Source organism: Camelus dromedarius, chromosome X (genome assembly GCF_036321535.1).
Source record: "Camelus dromedarius isolate mCamDro1 chromosome X, mCamDro1.pat, whole genome shotgun sequence".
In the NCBI taxonomy this organism is placed as follows: Eukaryota; Metazoa; Chordata; class Mammalia; order Artiodactyla; family Camelidae; genus Camelus; species Camelus dromedarius.
The window spans coordinates 59194428-59218002 of NC_087472.1; the positions used below are offsets into that span (position 1 = coordinate 59194428).

At 42.4% G+C, this 23575-nt stretch overlaps 1 protein-coding gene and 1 pseudogene across 3 annotated transcripts in view; both read left to right on the forward strand.

Moving 5' to 3' along the window:
• The window catches only part of HDAC8 (histone deacetylase 8), a 210164-nt gene that overhangs the window by 186011 nt on the left and 578 nt on the right, over positions 1-23575 (forward strand). The window contains exon 11 of one of the 3 annotated variants that reach the window (XM_064483044.1): positions 22883-23557. The exons of the other annotated variants lie outside the window; for them this stretch is intronic. Within the exon in view, the coding sequence (XP_064339114.1) occupies positions 22883-22971 (89 nt within the window). The 3' untranslated portion in view covers positions 22972-23557. Of the gene's footprint in view, positions 1-22882; positions 23558-23575 lie in introns of those variants that run through there. 3 annotated transcript variants of the gene reach the window in all.
• LOC105098582 (3-hydroxyacyl-CoA dehydrogenase type-2-like) lies at positions 20592-21643 on the forward strand (annotated as a pseudogene).

A 23575-nucleotide genomic window follows, 5' to 3' on the forward strand; every position in this document is an offset into this window, starting at 1 on the left:
TAGCTGTCTGGGAACACCATCCTCAGCTTGGAAAAGCACCCCTGCTTCCAAACCCAGTTGCTGCTTCACAACTCAACTCACTTCATCTACCATTGTTTAAAAGTAGTTTTGATACCCACGTTCCTGTTTCATTGAATTAGTGTATATGCGTGCATATTTTTTTGGATCCTAATTATTTGCAGAGTTAAGAGGCCAAGGGCATCATAAGAATGAAAGCCCCATGTTTATTCATATAAACAACCAAGTTAGCACCAGTTCTCCGAACTTCAACTCCCTCACTGGAACAGAATCCAACATGAAAAGGGGGGCCCGTTCTGTGCCAGAGTTAGTTGGAGGGAACATGTTGTGTCCTGAGGGGTCTTTGCCGAGGGTTACATTAAGGCCCTATCCTCTAGTACAGCCCAGTCTGTGACAACAGCCCAGTCCACAGGTAGGGACTCTACATCCCAGGCTCCTTTGACCAGAGAGAAAATTTTCTAAGCTTATGAGTCATAGACCCATAAGGTTATGCTCATAGAAACACTTATTGGCTCTCTAAGGTATCCCACAGCCCTCAGCCTTCCCCTGCCCCTGTAGTTTGAAGCCACCTCCCTCTGGCCTCTCAGTGGCTCCCGACCTCAGAAGTCCTCCCTTCCTAACTGAATCCTCCTCCCTTCTCCAATCTTTAAGGCCTTGGAAAACATTCTATTCCTGACTTTTCTCCAGTCCTTCTCACTGCCCTACAGCCCTAATTAACACTAGGGCTCCCCACGCTAGTTTCCTCCTGCCCCTTGCAGGTCCTGGACAAACTTCTCTCACCTCTTTTCCTTCATCCTTGCCATTTTCCCCCCATCCAGGCTCTAAATCCTGGTAGAACACAGACAGCAATAGAAACAGAGAAACTAAACAAGCCTCTGCAGCTCCTTGCTCCTACCTATGTATATGTACAGATATCTGTATGCCCTCATGCTTTCCTGCACGCATACCCAGATCCGTAGCTCCAGAGAGTGGTGACATCTTGCTATTGGGGAAATGGAAATGACAAGCGAGAGAAGACATAAGGGAAGTAATTCAAAGGAAAGAGAACTAGGAGAGGTAAGAAACCCAAAAGAGGAACACGTTTTTAAAGGACTTGAGTCAGGGAAGGTAGAGCTCCGAGGTAGAGCGCGTGATTAGCATGCATGAGGTCCTGGGTTCAATGCCCAGCACCTTCGTTAAATAAATAAATAAATAAATAAATAAATAAATAAATAAATAAATAAATAAATAAATAAACAAACAAACAAACAAACAAACAAACAAACAAACAAACAAACAAACCTAATTACCCCCCAATTTTTTAAATAAATAAATAAGCAAGCAAATAAACCTAGTTACCCCCCAAAAATTTAAAAAATAAAATAAAGGACTTGAGATAAAAGCTGAGTTTGAGGTTGGTTAAAAAAATAGAAAATCTTAGAGGACGTGTAAGTTACATGGAAGTCAAGATTTTTTCAAATCTCATAACAGGTGAAAGCAATATTCTGATCACAACACCAGGAAATTAAACTGGGAGAAAGTGTATGGACCAGGAATCGGGTCCTCAAAAGCAGCTGGACAGATGCAAAATGGGAAGACATGGCTTTGCAGCATTTTGTCCACAAGAGACTTAGGGATTTTAGTCAGCATGTAGCTCAGTGTGAGTCATCAGGGCAAGGTGGCCATCCAGAGATGCTAATGCAGTATCGACCTCATGTTAAAAGAGCCCTAGACAAATAGGAGCAGATGCTCCAGGAGGTCAGTTGGGATGGAAAGGACTGGAGCCCAGGCTCCAAGAGGTCTGGTTGGAGGGGCTGGGCTTTTGAAGCAAAGAAGACCCAGGGGGATGTGGTCTCTACTTCATATCTCTGAGAGGCTGTCACAGAGCAGAAGCCATAGACAGTCTATGTGGTCACAGGGCACAGAGCTAAGACCCACAGGTAGATGTTATTAAAAGGCAGATTTTCATTCAGTAGAAAGAAGAATGTTCTAACAATTAGAGGTGTCCAAAGTGGAACAGGCTTCCTAGAAGGGAATGAGGTCTCTGTCACTGGAGACATACAAATAGAGGCTAGACAGTCCCCAGGGGGTCGTATCGTAGAGGGTCTCCTGCCTTTGGACAAGGGTGACTGTACTAGGTTATTGTTAAGGTTCCTTCCAACCCCAAGATTCTAGGATGTACATTAAAATGAGAAAATAGAAAAACAATAAAAAGATGATAAGAGTGCAGGGGTTGGTAGATGAGTCACAGTTGTTGTTGGGGGGAGGGGCGCGGGGGAGGTAATGCTGTGTATAGGAAAGAATTGATGAGGAGAAGAAAAGAGACTAAGTGGCTGAGAGTGGGTGGGGAGGAGACAGGGAGGGCGGACAGCCAGTAGAGCGGCTGTAGAATACTAGGACTCTTCAGATTTTCCATTTAGCTGTCCCTTTCACATTGACAGTGTCTTGTGTTCTAGCCATGCAAATGAGCAGAGCTCAGAAGTCCAGAATCAAAAAGAAATCCAGTAAAACCTAGAATAAATGAGGCTAGAAAGAAGTCCAAATGTTGCTAAAAATGGCCAGACTAACCTGCTATACTGAGACCGTGCCCCTCCAGCCTGGTGACGCATGCTGCCATCAGATAGTGCGTTGCCATGACAATGGTCAGTGTGGAGAGGCTGCTGAATTTTCTGCATTCTGAAAGATTTTCCTGAACCTGCCTACAAGACTATCATTTTTTCTTGCATATAAAAACCTCAGCAAGGCTAGCCATTTCTCAGAGTGCCTACCTCCCCCTCCCCCACCCTACCCTACCCCATGAAAAGCAAAGGTGGTAGGAAAGAGGCGAGGATTATTTGGGGAGGTGGGATGACACTGAGGGAGTGGATGAATTGAGCTCCACTCTATGGGAGGGAGTTTCACCAGCATGTCTGAATCTGTTTAGCCTTTGAGCTTGAGGGGTTTTTTTTTCTCTTTTTCACTACATCCCTGAGAAGCACAAAAGATGGGATTTTTAACCTATGGGAGATCAAACCTGAGGAGGGTCATCTGACAGAGATGCTTTCCATACGCCACAGGATGACTAGAGGGGCAGGCAAATTTGGACCTCACCCTATCCCATCTGTACTGCCCAGTAGTCTTCCCAAGAGAGGGAAAAAAGACAAAAAGAAAACCAGGGAGAGTCTCTTCAAACTGTTAGCTTTATACAGAGAAGAGCTACGTGTTGCTCTCACAAATGGCGCTTCTTGTGCCAACAAATCTTGAAGATGTGTCATCGTTCACGAGAAAGTATGGGCTAGAGAGTGGCTCGCTCAGCCTAGCTCATGGCCACTGCTGCTGCAGTCACCCTCGCCCCATCTTCACGTGCTTAAACTTGCTGGCCTTTCCCCTGGTTGACGTCCTCCACAGGAGCTGGCTCACAGTGAACCTTCCAGAGTTGGAACCGTGTTGATGTGATCAATCCCCAGAGGCGGCGAGTTCCCCGAGCCTGACTAGCTCGGCATGGGGAAACAGGGGTAGAGGTTTCTAATCCCTGGGACTGATGACATTTGAATCAAGTGAAAGTCTCTAGGGGGCCAAAAGCTTCAGGTTGCAGCCCTGGCCCGATCTGGGGCGTTGGGGAGGGTGAGTTGTTCATCTGTGAGTATGTGTTGTAACTGGAGGTTTCACTTGCTCTGAGTTCCCAAACTCTACCCCAAGTTTGCCTGGGATAGAAAAGGAAACAAACAAGACCACGCAGTGAGAAGGAGGAGAAGGGAGCGGGGAGGACACAAGAGGGAAGAGCAGGCCTTGTGCACATCTGCACTCTCGGACCCTTAATGAAGGAGGCTTAGTCCAGCAGCCTCAACAGGGCAGGTTTGGGGAGATGGTCTGGCAAACCAATGAGGGTGTGGGGAGAGACAACACCGGAGAAACAATAAGAATGATAGCTACTCTTTATCTTACAGATGAGGAAACTCGGGCTCAGAGAGGATAAATGACTTGGCCAAGGTCACCTTTTTTTTTTAATGGAGGTACTGGGGACTGAACCCAGGACCTCATGAATGCTAAGCATGCACTCTACCGCTGAGCTGTACCCATCTGCCATAGGTCACCCTTATTCATTCACTCAACAAGTAATTACTAAGCACCTACTATGTGCCACACACTGTGCTCATGGATGGTGGAACAGACATTTGAACCCAGATCCATCTGAACTGAGGCTTTGGAGTCAGGCTGTTTGGACTTTCTCTTTGCAGTGTTGCCCTGTTGAATCTACTCATCATCCCCATCTTGCTTTTTCCAATCGCCCCCAGTAAACACATCCCACCTCATACTACACACACGGCTCCTTCCATGTGGCTGATCCAAAGCCCCTAAAACCTGAGATCTCCCTGGAAATGGGAGGAAGACAGCCATGGGCAGCACTTGAAATTCTGGCCCCTGACCTATGCCTTTTAGCCAGGCTCCCCCACACCCTGCCATACTGTAATTGAACCTTCCAGCTCCATTTTGAGCAGCATAGAGATGTAAAAGAGAAGGAAAGAAGGTGGAGGAAGCCAACCCAGCCGGCTCCTGCTGCCCGAAGTGTGCTGTGGTCACCAGCCCTGGTCTGCTGTTTACAGTTCCCCAGCCCCAAGCTGAGACCCTTTGCACATCTACCTGTAATATTCTCAGGAGGACCAGAGTGCTGAGTGTAAGCAGCACCTCCTCTGGCAGCCTGAAGTCTGGAATTGACATTCTTCTTGGGACTAGCAATTGGGCCATCAGGTCCAGGCATGTCTGAGGCCTTCCAGAGCCCCCAGCTTGAAGCAGGGCTCCTGCCTGGTGGGACTCTACACCATGGCAACTCGGCTTTCTTCCACATTTTCTCTTGCTTCCTGGGAAGCCCTGAGGATAAGTTGAAAGGCAGGGTTGGTCCCAAGACAGACTGACCATTTGCTTTAGGGCTTCTTGGAAGGAATTGGGAACAGGATTATGGAGGCTACCCTGAGCCAATTGGCATGACTTCAGGTAAGGATCTCGTTGATGTCCATCCCTGATCTCCCCTTGCCATCCCCTGTCCTTTCTCAATCCCTCTCCAGCCCACTGTGGTCCTTCCCAGGAGCCTTCCTGGCTTCATGAAAGGGTGTAAGAGTTAGAAAGTTTTGCTGTTGTTGTTGCTGTTGTTGCCATCATTGTGAAACAGAAAAAGTTGTACAAACATCACGCTGAAAATATTAGAAAGTCTAAAACAAAAATGAAGGCTAGGGGGGAGGGCGTAGCTTAATGGTAGAGCACATGCTTAGCATGCACGAAGTCCTGGGTTCAATCCCCAGTACCTCCGTTAAACAAACAAACAAACAAACAAACCTAATTACTCCCCCTGGAAAAAAACAACAAAAAATTTTATTTTAAATGAAGTCTGCTCCCCAAGGTTATAGTGTCTTTGATAATGGCTTTTAACAAACCATGGGAACCCTTGACAGGTTACTCTTGGAAACTAAATACCTACCTAATCCTAAATGGGAAGTTAGAACTCCCATTATTGAAAGCCTACTGTGTGGCACCACGCTGGATTCTCTCCATACATGATCTCATTTCATCCTCACACTTACCTCATGAGGTAGGAGACTAGTGCTCACAGGTGTAGTGTAACATGCCCAGAGTCACATAGCAAGTAAGCAGTGACATCAGGATTTGAATATAGTCCTGGAGCCCCTCCTCTCCTTGACACTATTACTCAGTCAAGTCTACTCATCATCCCCTGTCTGCTCTGTCCAATTGCCCCTAGTAAACCCTTTTCACCCTGCAATGTCTCACAAAGAGAGGTTCTGAAGCAGGTTAAATTTAAGAAGTAGCATTGTGTCTCCACTTGAAAGCCCAGCTAAATCAATCAATGATTTTTTGGGGGGAGGAGCTTCCCATGCTCTTGGTGTCATGGGAGACAGAAGAGAAATTTAAGACATGATCCCTGCTTCTGAAAAACAGCTGAGAAGTCTAGACAACACTAACCCCCTTAGATCAGGACATAGTAAGGGCTGATGCAAAGTGGAAGAAGCAGAGGAGTTATGACTTTAGGGAGACTGCTTTCAGAAGGCTGGGGTGTGTTGAATAGATAGAATAGGGAAGCACTCATAAGCAAGGGAAACTTGGATAGGTGGGGGGCAGGGCAGATGGCAGGTTCCCTTAAGTTTCAAGCTGAGTAGCCCATGTCGGATACAGTAAAGTAGGAACCATTCTCTGTTCTGGAATTAGGACATGGCATGATGCAGTGATATTTGGATGGATCATGGTGGGATTCCAAGGGAGAGTCTGCAAAGGCCTGGACTAAAACAGTAGTGGTCAGATAACTCCTTATCCTATTCATCCTGTATGGCTGAGAGCTGTTAGGAAGAGAGTATCAACAGCACTTGGAGGTATGTCATTTATAGAGGATCAAAGAGGGAGGAAGAAGTAAAGATGACTCTGAGGTTTCCAGCCTGGATATCAACTGGGATGGAGAGCCATTGGGGGAAGGCGGGTAGTTTTACAGAAGCGTACACTAGATGTGTTCTGTTTCCATATGTTGAACTTAAGGTATGATACTATGTCTCAGTACATCTGCAGGGAATCAATTAAAAAGAAATTTTTAAAGGTAATTTGATGACAAGAGAAGAATGCTCATGATAACAATCTTAAGTGAAAAAAAACAGGATATGAGGGCTGAGGGTATAGCTCAATGGTAGTGTGTGCTTAGCATGCACAAGGTCCTGGGTTCAATCCCCAGTGCCTCCATTAAATAAATAAATAAATAAATAAATAAATAAATAAATAAATAAATAAATAAATAAATAAATAAATAAATAAATAAATACATACATACATACATACATACATACATACATACATACATACATACATACATACATACACAAACAAATAAATAAATAAAACTGATTACCTCCCCCCTCCAAAAAAAAAAAAAACTAAAGGAAAAAAAAAATCAGGATATGAAATGATTTAATATCATATAGTCTTAATTTTGTAAATATGCATAATGTGTATGTGAGTGAGTGTGTAGATATGCATAGAAAACCCCTAGAAGGAATCTACCAAAAGTGCTAACAGTAGTTACCTTTGGTGGTAGGATTGGAACTATTGGTAATTTTTTACTTGTTCTTTGTTCTTTTTTGGTATTTTTCAAAATTTCTACCATGAACAGGTATTTCTTTTATAGTCAGAAAAAAGGAATACATGTTGGGTTGTTATGTTTTGTTTTTTAAAGACAAAAATGTTTTATCAGACCTTATGTCCCAATTTTTGGCTTACAAAATCTAGTCACTGCACCTGCACACAACTTGAAAAATAAGGGATTGGAGAGTGACTATTTTACATGTCTCAGGTGCTGTTTCCTTTCTTAGGTACCTCTAGTAATTCTAGGGTGCTTCCATTTGTCTTGAAAAGCAGGTCCTCCCTTGACTCACGATGTAAAGCCTCTTCAATCTAGTAGAAGGGAAGAAAATCCAGAATAGCTCCCTGGGACGACTTCTCTTTCCAAAATTCTCATTCACTCCAAGGCAACTGTCTCAGTCTTTCTGGGTTTTGTCTTCAGCTCCATTGATCTATGTGTCTATTCCTGTCTTGATTGCTGTAGCTATATAATAAATCTTAAAATCAAGTAGAGTGATCTCTCTTTCCTCTTTTACAAAACTGTTTTAGCTATACTAGCTTACTTGCCTTTCCATATAAACTTTTGAATAATCTTGTCTATATCTAGAAAAAAACCTTGATGTGATTTTGTTAGGTATTGTGTTAACCCTGTATATCAATTTGGAGAGAAATCCAATCCATGAATATGGTATGTCTCTATTTATTTACATCTTCTTTGATTTCTTTTACCAGCATTTTGTAATTTTCAGCATACAGATCCTGAACAGACTTTGTACCTAAGTTTTTCTTTTTTTGAGTTATTGTATTTTTTATTTTGATTTCCATATGTTTGTTGTTAGTATATAGAAATACAATTTTTTGTGTATTGTGCTTAGATCCTGTGACCTTGCTAAACTCTCTAGATGTTTTCTTGTAGATTCCTTAGGATTTTCTACATAGATCACCATTCATCTGCAAATAGAGACAGTTTTATTTTTCCTTTCTGATCTATATGCTTTTTGTTTCCTTTTCTTGCCTTTTTGCACTGGCTTAGACTTTCAGTATTATGTTGAAAAGAATGGTGAGAACAGACGTCCTTGCCTTGTTCCAGAACTTAGAGGGAAAACGTTCAGTCTTTCACCATTAAGTATGACAGTAGCTCTAGGTTTTGTAGATTTTCTTTACAAGTTGAGGAAGTACCCCTCTATATTCCTAGTTTTCTGAGAATTTTTGTCATGAATGGATGTTGAATTTTGTTAAATGCTGTTTCTGCATCAGTTGATACTAATACTGATATATATGCAATTTTTTCTTCTTTAGCCTTTTAATATGGTAGCTTACATTAATTGATTTTCAAATATTGAACTAGCTTTGTATATTTGGAAGAAATCCCACTTATTCATGGTATATAATTTATATTTTACAGTATAGGTATATATATGTATATGTATATGTATATGTATATGTATATGTATATGTATATGTATATGTATATGTATATATAGAGAAAGAGAAAGGGAGAGCTGAATTCTATTTGCTAATATTTTCTTGAAGATTCTGTACCTGTATTCATGACGGATATTAGTCTGTAATTTTCTTTTTGGTGCTGCCATCATTTGCTTTCAGTATCAGGGAAATGCTAGCCCTATAAAATAAGTTTGGAAGTGTTCCCTCCTATTTTCTGCAAGAGATAGTATAGAATTGATGTTAATTCTCCTTTTAATAGAATTCTCCAATGAGACCATCTGGGCCTGAAAATTTCTTTTTCAGGAAGTTTTTTAACTTCTAATTTGATACCATTGTGGTCAGAAAACATGTTCTGTACTATTTAAAATATTTTCAATTTGTTGTGGTTTGTTTTATGACCCAGTATATGGTGTCTCTTGGCATGTGTTCTGTGAGTGCTTAAAAAGAATGTGTATTCTACTGCGTTTGGTGGAGTTTTCTATCAATGTCAGTGAGAGCCTGTTGGTTGATAAAATTGTTGAGTTATTCTATATCCTTGCTCATTTTCTGTCTAGTTGTTCTATTATCAATGGCTGAGAGAGGGATGTTGAATTCTCCAACTCTAATTGTGGATCTATCTGTTTCTCCTTATAGCTCTTTCAGGTTTGGCTCCAGGTACCCTGAAGCTTTGTTGTTTGGTGCATACATTTAGGATTGCTATAACTTCTTGGTACACTGACCCTTTTACCATTATATAATGTCTTTCTCTGTCCATGGCGATTTTTTTTTGTTCTGAAATCTACTTTATCTGATATCAGTTTAGCTGCTCCTACTTTCTCTTCACTAATGTTTGGATGGCATATATTATTCTAGCCTTTTACTGTCAACCTACTTATATCGTATTTGAAGTAAGTTTCTTGTAGACAGCATATAGTGGATCATTTTTCTTAGCCACTCTGCCAATCTTTGTCTTTTAATTGGTGTATTTAGATCGTTTACATTCAATGTAATTTTGATATGTTAGGGATTAAATATGCCATTTTATTTTGTTTTGTTTTCTTTTTGTTCCCTCTATTCCTTGTTTCTCTGTTTTCTTCTTCCACCCTTACTGCTGGTGACTTATACCTTTGTGCAAATTCCATTTTGATTCATCTGTAATGATTTTGATTGTATCTCTTTGTATAGGCTTTTTAGTGGCTGTTCTGGGTATATATTATACATAAGTAAATATCATAGTCTACTGATATTGACATTTTATCAGTTTGAAATAAGTGTAGAAACCTTACCTACCTTTAAGTCTTTTTCCCCTTCCCCATTTACAATCTAATGGCCTTAGATATTTCCTCTACATATATTTAGAACTACATCAGACAGTGTTATAATTTTTGCTTCAATCATCAAACATAACTTAGAAAACTCAAGAGGAGAGAAAAATCTATTATATGTACCCGTATTTTTACCCTTTCTATTGTTCTTTCATCCTTCTCGATGTTCCAAGATTTCTTCTTTCATTATTTCCTTTCCATTTCAAAAACTTCCTTTAGCTATTCTTTTCGGGTAGGTCTGGTGGCAACAAATTCTCTTAGTTTTCCTTCTTCTGAGAATATTTTTATTCCCCTTTAATTCCTGAAGGATATTGTCACTAGATGTAGAATTCTGGGTTGACATTTATTTTCTTTCAGCACCTGAAAAATGCTGCATCACCTCCTTCTGGTCTCCATGGTTTTTGATGAAAAAAGTGCTGTCATTTGAATTATCTTTCTCTTATGGATAAGCCTTTGTTTCTGTTTTGCTGCTTTCTAGATTTTCTTTTTCTTTAGTTTTCAGAGATTTGATTATGATTGATCTTGGTATGGTTCCTTTGAGTTTATCTAGTTTGGAATTCAATTAATCTGTAGGATTTTGTCTTTTGACAAATTTGAGAAATATTTAACCATTATTTCCTCAAATGCTTTTTCAGTCCCATCCTCTTTCTCTTCTTCCTCTGGGACTTTGGTGACATGAATGTTAGATCTTTTATCATAGTCCCACGTGGTCCCTGAGGTTCTGCTCATTTTTTAAACTATTTTTTGTCTTTTATTCAAATTAGGTAATTGCTATTAATCTATATATTCCAGTCTATCCGGGGAGGGGGATAAAAGTCAAGGTTCCCCATTCAGCTGTCATTTATAGCCTGGGAGGAGGAGGGATGCTTCATTACCACTGGGCAGGAGTGGAAATTCAGGTTCCACACTAGAGCTCCACTGATACCACCCTGGCCAGGAATGGCAGTGGTACCTTGTTACCACTCCCCACATGGCCTCCACTGACACAGTGGTAGGTGGGCCTCCTTGCCATTAAGCAGGGATAGGAGTCCTGGTTTTCCATTGTGCCTCCTCTGATACCACCCTCGTGGGGTAGAAGGGGAGCCTGGTTACTGCTGGGCTGATTTTTTTATTTTTCTGTTTCATTCATTCAACAAATATATATTTGGTATTAATATGTGCTAAGCACCACGCTAGGTGATAGAGATGTGAATAGGACAGGTGAAAGCGTTGGCCATCATGGAGCTCACATTCCAGTGGGGAAGATAGACAATAAGCAAATAAATAAATATTTAATGTTGGTTACTGATCAATTAGGGAAGGCTTCCATTTTAAATAGAGTGGTCCATAAAGGCCTCCCTGAGGAAGTGACATTTGGGAATAGAGCTTAATGCACTAAGAGGAGGAGCTTTGCAAAAAATTGGGGTGAAGAACATTCTAGATGAAGGGAAGAGTGGGATCAAAAATTCCCAAGCTGGAATGGATTTGGTGTATTTAATGTACATGTGTTTGACTGCGTATTAGAGAGAAATATAACCATCACATCAAACACTTTGATTTCACAGATACCTTACTTAAGAGGAGGTTAAGTTTGTTTGTTTGTTCTTAAAGAGTGTAAGAGAGATTTCCACATAAGTGGTAGGTGAATATGGCAAAATTCTTGAGAATGTTGAAGTTTAGGAAACAAATCTATCCCTGAGATTGATAATGGTATTGGTCCCATTTAACATATGAGAGAATTTGGGGAGGTTGATTTGCTTGTAAGTCACACAGCAAATAAGTGTGGGAGCTGGGATTCCACCGCAGAAACTGAAGATCACACCCAAAGTTTAGAAGAGGAAATACAGAATTTTCCTTCTGCCTGGTGGAGCAGCTTTGTTATTGCAGACAACAAACTTTTGAAGAACAGTTGGAAGCCTCTAATGTGTTTAATTAAGCTTTTTTTTTTTTCTGTTTGCCCAGAGTTCATGCCTAAAGCAGTTCTATCACTTAGTCCCCTCCAGCCTTCAGCTCTAAAATAATCAAGGGGCAAAAGGGAGGTTGGAACTTATTAGAGAAAATAAGGTAAACCCCTCAGGGTTCTGGAATGCCTAACTGTTGACAATTCTCTCCATCTACCAGGAGGCCCTTTAACCAACTGAGATTCAGGTGCTGTCTTTAGCACGGCCGCCAAATTCAGCAGTGCTGAGGGGCGTTTTATGCCAGAATAAACAGGCCCAGCCTCCCTGGCCTTGCTGCCGAGGGACAGCCTTTGCAAGATTCTCACCACAAAGTTCCAGAGGAAACTCTGCAGACATCCCATCCCGTGGACTCCTCTGCTGGACCTGGACAGGGACATCCCCAAGCCACAGTCTGGCCACCAAAGAACTCTCAGTGTTTGAGAAAGACAGGCATCTTTAGAGGCTCCTGGTTTACCCACATCCTTCTGCCTCTTTGCAGCTCCAAGCATATTTTGGAGAGAGATTTCATAAAGATTTCTAAATTGAGTTAGAATTTCAAGTCTATTGTGACATGCAAATTAGTCCTGCTTGCCCGTTGGCAGCAATGCAGTTGAAGTGCCTAGAGACGGGCCATAAAATGAAAACATCAAAGTGATTAAATGTGCCCGAAGAGCATAATTGAGTGCATGAATAAGAGAAAATAAAACAAATTGATTTTCTCCAGTGCCAGAAAAACAGAATAATTGAGAACAAAATAATAGACTTTGAAGTAATCAAAGTGAGGAATGCGCCATAGTGACATAGAAACAGCCAGTTGTGGGAGAGATTTATTGTGTTTCTGTTATCATTTTTACAACTTTAATTTCATTAGCTAATAAATACAAATCAATTGAAAAATCAGTCAACCAGAGAGGAGGCAGTCCCCAGCCAAGATTTTTATTCACACCTCTAAAACAGGCTGAGGCGGTGATCCTTAATCTATTTTCATAGGCGCACATATCCCCCATGAGCTGGAAAACAGGTTCTGGGAGGCCTCTCTGCTTTGGAGGTGATGCTGTTCAGTTCCGCCACTTTCCACATACAGGTTTACCGATTCAACTTTCTAAAGGATCCCTTTTATACCCCGCCAAGATTTCCAACAGACAGAGTTGCCTGAGTACAGCCTCGTGGTTTACAAAGATGCCATTTCCTTGCCACTGACAGGCACCTATGGTCTTGCACGGGGTCATTGGGAATTCACGCGATGGTGGTGGCGGCAGTGGCGGCGGTGGCTGCGGTGACGGCTACAGCAGCTAGAACAGCAGGAGCACCTGCTGTTATCCAGTGCTGCTAAGCATGTATGTCTCACTGCTTCTGTGGTCATGTTCCCTACCCTTGCCCCTGCTCCCGCCCCCTTCAACCCACCCATCCCCCCTGCTCCAGCCCCACCCCACCCCCACCCCACCCGCCCACGCAAGTGACACTGAAATTTAATCTAAAACCAAGAGGGTCAAGCAAGAGTGTCCAGCCTGGCAACCATGATGCTGGGCAGGAGCAGGGCAGGGGAGCTAGGCCGGGTGACTTCTCACGTTGGCTAGAGCAATAGAGCACTGGGGACACCAAGTTATGCTGAGACTAGGTGCTTGCAGATCACAGCGCAAACATGAGACCACTGCGGCACTATTTTTATGGCTCCTCGCAGGAAAGAACCCCTCCATCCCACTCCTCAGCAGTTCACGGCTGGGCTATGTGGCCCTTCAGTTCAGGATCCGCAGTGTTGGCTGATGTGATTCGAATGGCCGGGGTTTTTTTGTTTTTTGTTTTGTTTCCTTTTATGGGCCCTTGAGCTACTCTGGGAGGCATTGGCACTTCCAGATGTTCACGACACACCCTACCTTCGGGGCTCCACAATGAGAGGCCATGCCTCTGGCTCCAGTAAATGTCTCCCCGACATGGGGACTGTAAGCCAGAGTGTGCAGAAGGAGTTGGCAGTGCTGGGACTGGCACTTCTGGCTGGCTCAATCAGGATGGCATGGTTCATAGATTGTGCCTGCCAGGCAATTTGTCCTGGAGAATTTCTCTTCCAGGAAGCATCTAGAAGCTGAAAGGACTCTCTCTGACCTTCTGGTGGAGTCCAAAACCCAATCAGCATGTACCTTGAGGAGAACAGGGAATGTTAGCACTTCGCTCTTTTGTGCAAGAGAGTGAGAGTTTGTCTCCAGTTCCGGCCTAAAATCCCAGCTTCTTCCATTTCCCACTGGTGTTTGGGTGGAGCGAAATGGAGCAAATGGCTTTCCCAACTCTAAATCATTATACAGATGTAAGGCTGGATTATTCTTCCTGCCGCTGCTATTCCCATTATCCCGGATTTCCCGGCCCAGAATCTTTGTCTGAAAAAGAGATGTGGAGAAAGTTCAAGGACCAAAGAACCTGGAGCTGTGACTCCAAAACGGCCGGGAGGCATCGCCCAGCGCGGCAGATAGACTGCACGGAGGCCGAGCTCCACAAGCTGGCCGGCTGGCTGGCTGGCAGGCAAGCAGCCCACTCCTGTGATGTCACCTCTCCGGTTACGTGTGCCTGTCCCTCCACGTGGAGCCAGCAGATTTAGGCACAGGAGGGGAGAAAAAATGAATCATAGGCTATTTTAGAAATCGCTTCAATTCCATTTGAGACTGCCATAGCCCCTTACAAGTGAAGACCAGCGCACCCTAAACATCAGGGTAACATGCTTTAAGTGCTGATAGCCTCGAAATGCCGGAAGCCTGGTGGGATTAATTCATGGCCTCAGGTTCTAACTCAGATCAGAGGCAGACAAGTGGTCATTGGTGGTTATACTTAATTGTCATTGAAAGGCTTTCTGATGACAGGAGGGATCTACCTTCCAAGGCAAACGATACAGTTGACAATTAAGAGCTAAAAATTATATCAGCCGTCCATTTCAGCGCATGCCCAAGGCCTCATAGAAATCCTTTGTTCTGCCATTGTTCCCAGGTAGAGAGCAAGACAGGCAAGCCGGGTAGTGATGGGGCAGCAGCTGGGGAACTTGTTCTAGCCCTAGATCACACTAGATGAGCCTCCTCTTCATCTTAAAATTATTCAGAGGCTCCTCATGGCCTCTAGGCTGAGACCATGGCCTTCTAGGCCCTTGATCCTCAGGCCTCTGACCATCTCCCCAGCCTCATTTCCACTCCATCCCTGACCCTCATCCTGTGCTCTGGCCACAAAAACTTCACAGGTGCCTTTATACATCCTGCTCTGTTCCTGCCACCTGGAATATTCTCTCTCCTTTTGCCCTTCAAGATGCTGCCTCCTCCGTGAAACCTTCCATGCCCTCTCTTTGTATGCCCTCGGCACCCTATACAGACTGGTATTCTATGGCCTCGTTGCTATGGACTATGATGTGTTTGTCTCCATATAGGCCTTCCTTGCTGGATGTGCCCCAGATTGCATATGTGAGGGTGTATGTTCTCCTCTGTGTCTTGTGTCTTGTTCTCCTCTGTGGCTATAACACCCAGCATAGGGCCTAGCCTGTGGTAGACATTGAGAAGGGGTGCTCCATCCAAGATTCTCAGATACTAAAGGCTGGTGGCCACAGAGCAGCCCAGGCACCAGATGTCCAAAAGCAACCCCTTCAGTGATTTTTCCCCAACTGTGCCTTATGTACCTCTGCATGAGAGACAATTTGAGGTGATACCAAGACATTTTTTTCATTTGAATAGTTATATTTATTTTAATGTGTGTTTTAAAATGGACTAAGCACAACATTGTTATTGCTATCATTACTTAGGATAAAGGGGGCCAAAATAGGTATTAAAATTTGTAAAGTTGATAGAAAGAAGAATAGTTACTATTAATACAGATGTTAAGTAGATATGACAACATTCCATATAATGGAAGTGTGGGGAATGCTTTTCAACAGTCCTAAACTCACCTCTCTAACTCTGTGGTGCCACTCAGTCTTCATGGGTTCCGGGGTCACCCCCAGTGTTCCTCCAAACTGCTATGATGCTGACTGTCTTCAGAACTCATTTGCCACTTAACCTGGTGGCACTGAAGCTTTCTTTCTTTTTTCTTAATGGAAGTACTAGGGATTGAACCCGGGACCTTGTGTATGCTAAGCATGCGCTCTACCACTGAGCTATATCCACCCCTCCAAAGCTCTTTCTGTAAGCATACATCAGCTCATTTCAACCACATTTATAAGAGCTCTAAGAGTAATGGCCAAGCTTTAAGCCTCTGTGGATGGATGGAATGGGAAAGTACTTTATCAGCTGCCCTGTAGCTCTACAGATGTTCCTGCCTTCAGTAAAAATTGATGGATCGATTACTGAGCGCTGTTGAGGGGGCTGCCAACAGAGTGATGAACAAGACAGACACGTCCCTGCCCTCGTGGAGCTTGTGAGGGGAGACAGACGACAGTTAGCAAATAAACACACAAGATGTTTTCTGTGTGCGAAGTGCATTGAAGAAAATAGAAAAAAAAAAACACAGGATGATGTAACAGAAAATGAGTGACTAGGGGTGGCCACTTGGACTGGGTGTTCATGAGGCTCCTCAGAGGTGACTTTTGGGTGGAGACGTGAGTGATGAGAAGAGTCAGGCATGAAAACACAGCCATCCAGGTGGAGGAATAGCACATGCAAAGAAGGGGGAGTCCTAAGAGGGAAAAAGGACGCGTGTGTTCCAGCAACACAAAGAAAGAAGCCCTGGGTGGCCAGAACAGAGTGGGTAAGGAGAACGGTGGCAGACAGGAGACAGGAGATGGGGCCAGACCCCACAGAACTCAGTAGCTAAGTAGTTTGGATATTTTTTTAATTGAAGTATAGTTGATTTATAATGTTGTGTTAGTTTCTGGTGTACAGCATAGTGATTCAGTTATATAAATATATGTATTCTTTTTCATCATAAGTTATTATAAGATATTGAATGGGGGGAGGGTCTAGCGCAGTGATAGAGCGCATGCTTAGCAAGTACGAGGTAATGTATTCAAATCCCCAGTACTTTCATTAAAATAAGTAAATAAATAACCTGATTACCCCCCAAAATTAATTTAATTTTTTAAAAGATATTGAATATAGTTCCCTGTGCTGTACAGTAGGACCTTATTTTTTATTGGATTTTATTCTAGGTGTGACTAGAAGCCATAGAGGGTTTTGAGCATAGGAGTAATGTGGTCTGACCCAAGTCTTACCAAAATACTGAGGCTGCTAGGTACTGACTGGTATATATATGAAATAGATAAACAAGTTTATACTGTATAGCACATGGAACTATATTCAATATCTTGTAGTAGCTTATGGTGAAAAAGAATATGAAAATGAATATGTGTGTATTTGTATTCATGTATTACTGAAGCATTGTGCTGTACACCAGAAATTGACACATTGTAAACTGATTATACTTCAATAAAAAATATTGTAATCAGATCATTAAAAAAAATACTGAGGCTGCTATATAGAGAATAGGTTATAGGGGACAAGGATGGAAGTAGGGAGACTAATGCTGAGGCCATGAGAGTTGTCCATGCAAGGACTGACAGTGGTTTGGAGTAAAGTTATAGCAGTGAAGGATGGAGGGATGTGGGTGGGTTTGGAATATATTGTGGAGGTAGAATTGACAGGACTTGCTAATGGATTGAAAGGGAAATTGTAAATGAAAGAGTAAATAGGATGACCCCTAGTCAATGTCATGAAGGAAAAAAAAAAGGGGGGGGGAACTGTCCTATACTTATGCTGTCCAACATGGTCACCCCTAGCCACATGTGGCCATTTAAATTTGTTATTAAAATTAAATTTAAAATTCAGTTCCTTATTTGCACTAGCCATATTTCAAGTGCTCAATAGTCACAATTGGTGTCTACCATATTGGGTAACATAGATATAGAACATTTCCATCACCCCAGAAAGTTCTATTAGACAACACTGCTCTACATTAAAAAGACTAAGGATTATAAGAATAAAAAGACAAGCCACAGACAGGGAGGAATATTTGCAAAACATGTATCCAATTAAGGACAGTTAGCCAAAATATACAAAGAACTCTTAAAACTCACCAATAAGAAAATAACCCAATCAAAAAATTGGCCAAAGATCTTAATAGACACCTCACCAAAGAAGCTACACAGATGGCAATTAAGTGTATGAAAATATGCTCATTATAATGTTACTAAGGAATTGCAAATTAAAACAATGAGTTCCACTACATACCTAGTAGAATAGCTAAAACCAAAACACTGACACCACCAAATGCTGGCAGGGATGTTGAGCAACAGGAATCCTCATTCATCGCTGGTAGGAATGCAAAATGGTACAGCCACTTTGAAAGACAGTTTGGCAGTTTCTTCCAAAGCTAAGCATAGTGGGGTTTTTTTTATTTTATTTATTTTTTTAAAATTTTTTAAACTTTTTTGGTGGGGAGGTAATTAAGTTTATTTATTTTTATTAATGGAGGTACTAGGTCTTGAACCCAGAACCTCATGCATGCTGAGCACACACTCTACCACTGAGCTATACCCTACCCCCTAAACATAGTTTTAACATACAGTCCAGCAGTTGTGCTCCTTGCTATTTACTCAAATAAGTTGAAGACTCATATCTACACAAAAATCTGCACATGAATGTTTATATCAGCTTTATTCATAATTGCCAAAATTTGGAATCCACCAAGATGTCATTCAGTAGGTGAATGGACAAATAAACTACGATACATCTAGACAATGGAATAGTGTTGAGCACTAAAAAGAAACGAGCTATTAAACAACAAGATGTGGAGGAAACTTAACTGTGTATTGCTAAGTGAAGGAAGCCAGTGTGCAAAAGCTACATACTGTATCATTTTAATCATGTAGTCTTCTGGAAAAGGCAAAACTATAGAGACCGTAAAAAATCAGTGGTTGCTGGAGCTTTGGGAAAAGGGATTGAAGGATGAATAGGTGGAGCACAGGATTTTTAGGGCAGTGAAACTATTTTGTATGATACTGTAATGGTGGATACGAAGCACTATACACTTGTCAACACTAATAGAACTGTATGACAGCAAGAGTGAACCCTAATGTAAACTAAGGTCCTGGGTTCAATCCCCAGTACTTCCTCTAAGAATAAATAAATAAATATACCTAATTACCTCCCCCCACCAAAAAAAATGTGAATTTCTGGGGGTCGGGGTATAGCTCAGTGGTAGAGCACATGCTTAGCATGCACAAGGTCCTGGGTTCAATCCCCAGTACCTGCATTAAAATAAATATGTAAATAAATAAACCTGATTACCTCCCCCCAAAACAAAAAAAAGTGTGAATTTCTGACTTGTCTGGAAAAATGGAAAGATCTGGTCACACTGGGCCACTTTCTTGCACACTGGCCAATGGCTGGAGCTGAGTAGCAGCTGCCCCCTTTGTGAGGAGGTACCTTCCTGTTTGCCACAGACCCAGAACCCACTGTTCCCTGTTGTATCTCCCGCCCTAGGCCGAGTGTGAGTTTCCATATATCATCTCGCTGACACCATTCTGGTTTTGTTTTCTTTGGTTAAGAAAAAAAGGAAATTCTTTCTTACATGCGTGTCATGTAGGAAAAAGAAAAGGATGAAGAGGGCCCCCCTGTGTCTTGCCCCCAGTCTGTTTTACTCACATCCAAGACCTTCTTGGCCTCTATAGGCATTTGAGTTTGTCCCCTCTGATCTCTACTCTGTGTCTCCCCAGACCCCAGACCATGCTGGCCTTTAGAATTTTCTCAGGCTGCCACCCACTGCTGGAAAAGCTAGATGTGACGGGAAAACAATGGGCATTATTTCAGCTTACATTTTCATTGTTACCCATACTCAATCTTGCTCATCGTCAACTTTTGGTGGAAATTATTTCTGTTGTTTTCCTTAATTTCCTCCAAATGTAACTGGAGGGTGAGACAGAGCAGCGGAGGACAAAGCACCCACCTTTTCCTTTCTGTGAATGTATGTTGTTGGGACACGCGGATGTAGGATTTTGTCCATCCAGGCCCTCACTCGTTCATCAAGCTCTGGCTCTATTTACGGAGGGAAGGACCCTGGCTTCAGCACCAGGATCCGTTGTAGGTTTTCCTCGGCAGAGGCAACAATACAAGCAAAGGCCCACATGGAGATGGGAAAGTTTGTATGGGGTTTGTTTAAGCTAAGGTGCCTCCATTAAAAATAAATAAATAAATACATAAATAAATGAAAATAAACCTTTAAAAAAAACTAGTGATACCACCAAATGCTTAGAAGCTGGCTCCTTCATATATTGCTGGTGGGAATGCAAAATGGTATGGCTACTCTGGAAAAGAGTTTGGCAGGCCCTTATAAGAGTATACATCCAACGACCATACAACCCAACAATTGCACTCTTGGACATTTATCCCCAAGAAATGAAAACTGTGTTCATACAAAAACTTGTACATGAATGTTCATAGCTGCTTTACGTGTAATACCCAAGAACAGCCCAGATGTCCTTCAGCAAATGAGTGATCAAACTGTGCCACATCCAGACCATGGAATGCTACTCAGCAACAAAAAGAAACTAACTTAACGCACGCGACAACTTGAATGCATTTTAAGGGCAGTGTGCTGAGTGAAAAAAAAAACATCAAAATGTTGTATTATGTATGATTCCATTTAAATAACATTCTTTTTTATTTTCATTTTGAAAATTATTTCCCTTTCTTCTTTTTTTTTTTTTTGATGTGGTATATGGATCAAAGTCCATATTTTGTTTTATTTGGGTGTAATTAGGTTTATTTATTTATTTATTTTTAATGGAGGTACTGGGGATTGAACCCAGGGCCTTGTGCATGCTAAGCATGCGCTCTACCACTGAGCTATACCCTCCCCCCTGTAACATTCTTGAAATGACAAAATTATAGAGCTGGGGACCAGATTAATGGTTGTCAGGACTTAGGGATAGAAGGTGGGGAGGAGTTACTGTAACAAGGTAGTATGATGGAGTCCTGCCTGAGGAGAGGCCAGCACAAGATAGCTGCAGCGTGTCGGAGTGTAAAGGGTCCGGTCACTGTAATAACCGGTGGAGCCTCAGGCCTAGGCCTGGCCACGGCGGAGCGACTGGTAGGGCAGGGGGCCACTGCCGTACTTCTGGACCTGCCCAACTCAGATGGGGAGGCCCAGGCCAAGAAGTTAGGGAAGAGCTGCACCTTTGCCCCAGCGGATGTGACCTCAGAGAAGGACGTAAAAGCAGCCCTGACTCTAGCGAAAGAAAAGTTTGGCCATGTGGATGTGGCAGTCAACTGTGCAGGCATTGCAGTGGCCAGCAAGACATACAACATAAAGAAGAGCCAGGCCCATACCTTGGAGGACTTCCAACGAGTTCTTAGTGTGAATCTCGTAGGCACCTTCAACGTGATCCACCTGCTGGCTGGTGAGATGGGCCAGAATGAACCAGACCAGGGAGGCCAACGTGGGGTCATCATCAACACTGCCAGCGTGGCTGCCTTTGAGGGCCAGGTTGGACAAGCTGCGTACTCTGCTTCCAAGAGGGGCATAGTGGGCATGACACTGCCCATTGCTCGCGATCTGGCTCCCGTGGGCATCTGAGTGATGACCATTGCTCCAGGCCTATTTGGCACCCCGCTGTTGACCACCCTCCCAGATAAAGTGCACAACATCCTGGCCAGCCAGTTGCCCTTCCCCAGCCGACTGGGCGACCCTGCTGAGTATGCTTATCTGGTACAGGCCATCATCGAGAACCCATTCATCAATGGAGAGGTCATCCGGTTGGATGGGGCCATCTGCATGCAGCCTTGAAGGGGGAGGGCAGAGAAAACACATGCACCATGCCCCTTTGCCCCTCCTTCTGGAGTCCTCTACTCCAGCTTAGGAGGAAGCCCAGTAGCCATTTTGTAACGTCTGCCCACCAGTTAACCTTTGTGCCTAATAAAGCCTCTGTTTCTCACAGGGAAAAAAAACAAGGTAGTATGATGGAGATCTTTGTGATGATGAAATATTTCTGTATCTTCTTGTAGTGGTGGTTACATGAATGGGTTACATGAATGGGGGTTACATGTGATAAAATTTCATAGAACTATACAGTTACACACACACAAATGAATGCATATAAAATGGGTGAAATCTGAATATGGTCTGTGAATGATACCAATGTTAATTTCCTGGTTTTGATACTAAATAATAATTATGTAATATGTTGCCACTTGGTGAGGGGAACCTCTTGGTACTTTTTTTCACAACTTCCTTTAAATTGATAATTTAGAAATTAAAAAGTTAAGTCCTTATGAGAATGAATATATGTATATATATGCATGACTGGGACATTATGCTGTACACCAGAAATTAACACATTGTAACTGAGTATATTTCAATTTAAAAAAAGTATATGGTGAAGATAATAAATTTCTGTTAAGTAACTGTTTTAAGCTAAAAAAAAAAGGTTAAGTCCCCCCCAAAAAGAATGCACTATTGATGTACTTAAAATTTGCATGAACCTCAAAATTTGCATGAAACTCAAAGGCATTATGCTGCTTGAAAGAAACCAGTCTTAAAAGGTCACTGTTAGATTCCATTTATATGACATTCTCAGAAAAGGCAACACTTATAGTGATGGAGAATAGGTCAGTGGTTGCCAGGTAGAAAGAGGGGGAGGGGAGGATGTGACTGCAGAAAGCTAGCACAGGGAATTTTGGTGGGTAAATGGGACTGATTCCTGTCATGAATCTTTACATGTGTTAAAAGTCATAGAACTGCACATACCAAAAGAAGTCAGTTTTACTGTGTGTTAATTTGAAAATTAAAAATTAAACTAGAAATAGATAAACAAGTTCCTACTGTATAACACAGGGAACTATATTCAATGTCTTGTAATAACCTATAATGAAAAAGAATTTGTACGTATAACTGAATCACTATGCTGTACACCAGAAACTAACACACCATTGTATATCAACTATACTTCAATTAAGAAAAGAATTAAAAACTAAAAATTTAAAAATAAATTTAAAAAAGTTAAACTAGATAGGCAAGTGGGTGCTGGTTTGTTTTTACTTCCCTTCCTTCCTTTCTTCCATTCATGCATTTATTTGGCCACTTATGTGTGAGGCACTATACTAGACTTTGTAGACCAACCAAAAGTAAGGCAGCCCAGGTCCCTGCCGTCATGGGTCATTCTTCCTGTTTCAGAGGAGAAGTGGTCAGTAGGGTTTGGAGCCCAGTATTTCTGCTTGGGGAAGTGGGGCAAGGAGAAGACTGTGGAGGGACCCAGGGAGTAAACTTTTCATTCCTAGAGCCCAGTCCTGTAGAATTTCAAGTGATGGCTTTTCCCTCAAAGACTCTTAGACCTGTCAGCAGGGGGAAATCCCCAATTTGTATTTCACAGGTACTCACAAGAGAAAATGCTAGGAGGGTTGTGCCCTGCTAAGGGAGGTGAGAAAGGTTGGGGGTGGAGAGGATTTGATGCAGTTAGTGAAGTGAAACTCTGAAAAGTGTTTCCCGAATTTGTGTGTCTGTGTGTGTGTGTGGCTTGAAACAACCATTTGTTTAGCTCATGATTCTGTGGATTGGCAATATGGCTGGGTTCAGCTGGGTGGTTCTTCTGCTGGTTTGGGCTGAGTTCACCCAGCACTGCAGTCAGCTAGCTGTCAAAGGCCTCACTCACATGTCTGGTGGGTGGCTGGTGATTGCTGGGGTAGCTGGCCATATGTCTCTCACTATCCTGCAGCCTAGACTGGGCTGGTTCCTATTTTGGGGTGGGGAGGTCTCAGTGTTCCCAAGAACATCAAGAGAACAAAGCCCCAAAATGCAAGTGCCTTTTTTTAGCAGCTTTATTAAGATATGATTCACATATGTTACCTGAATTTGAATTTTGTTTTCTCT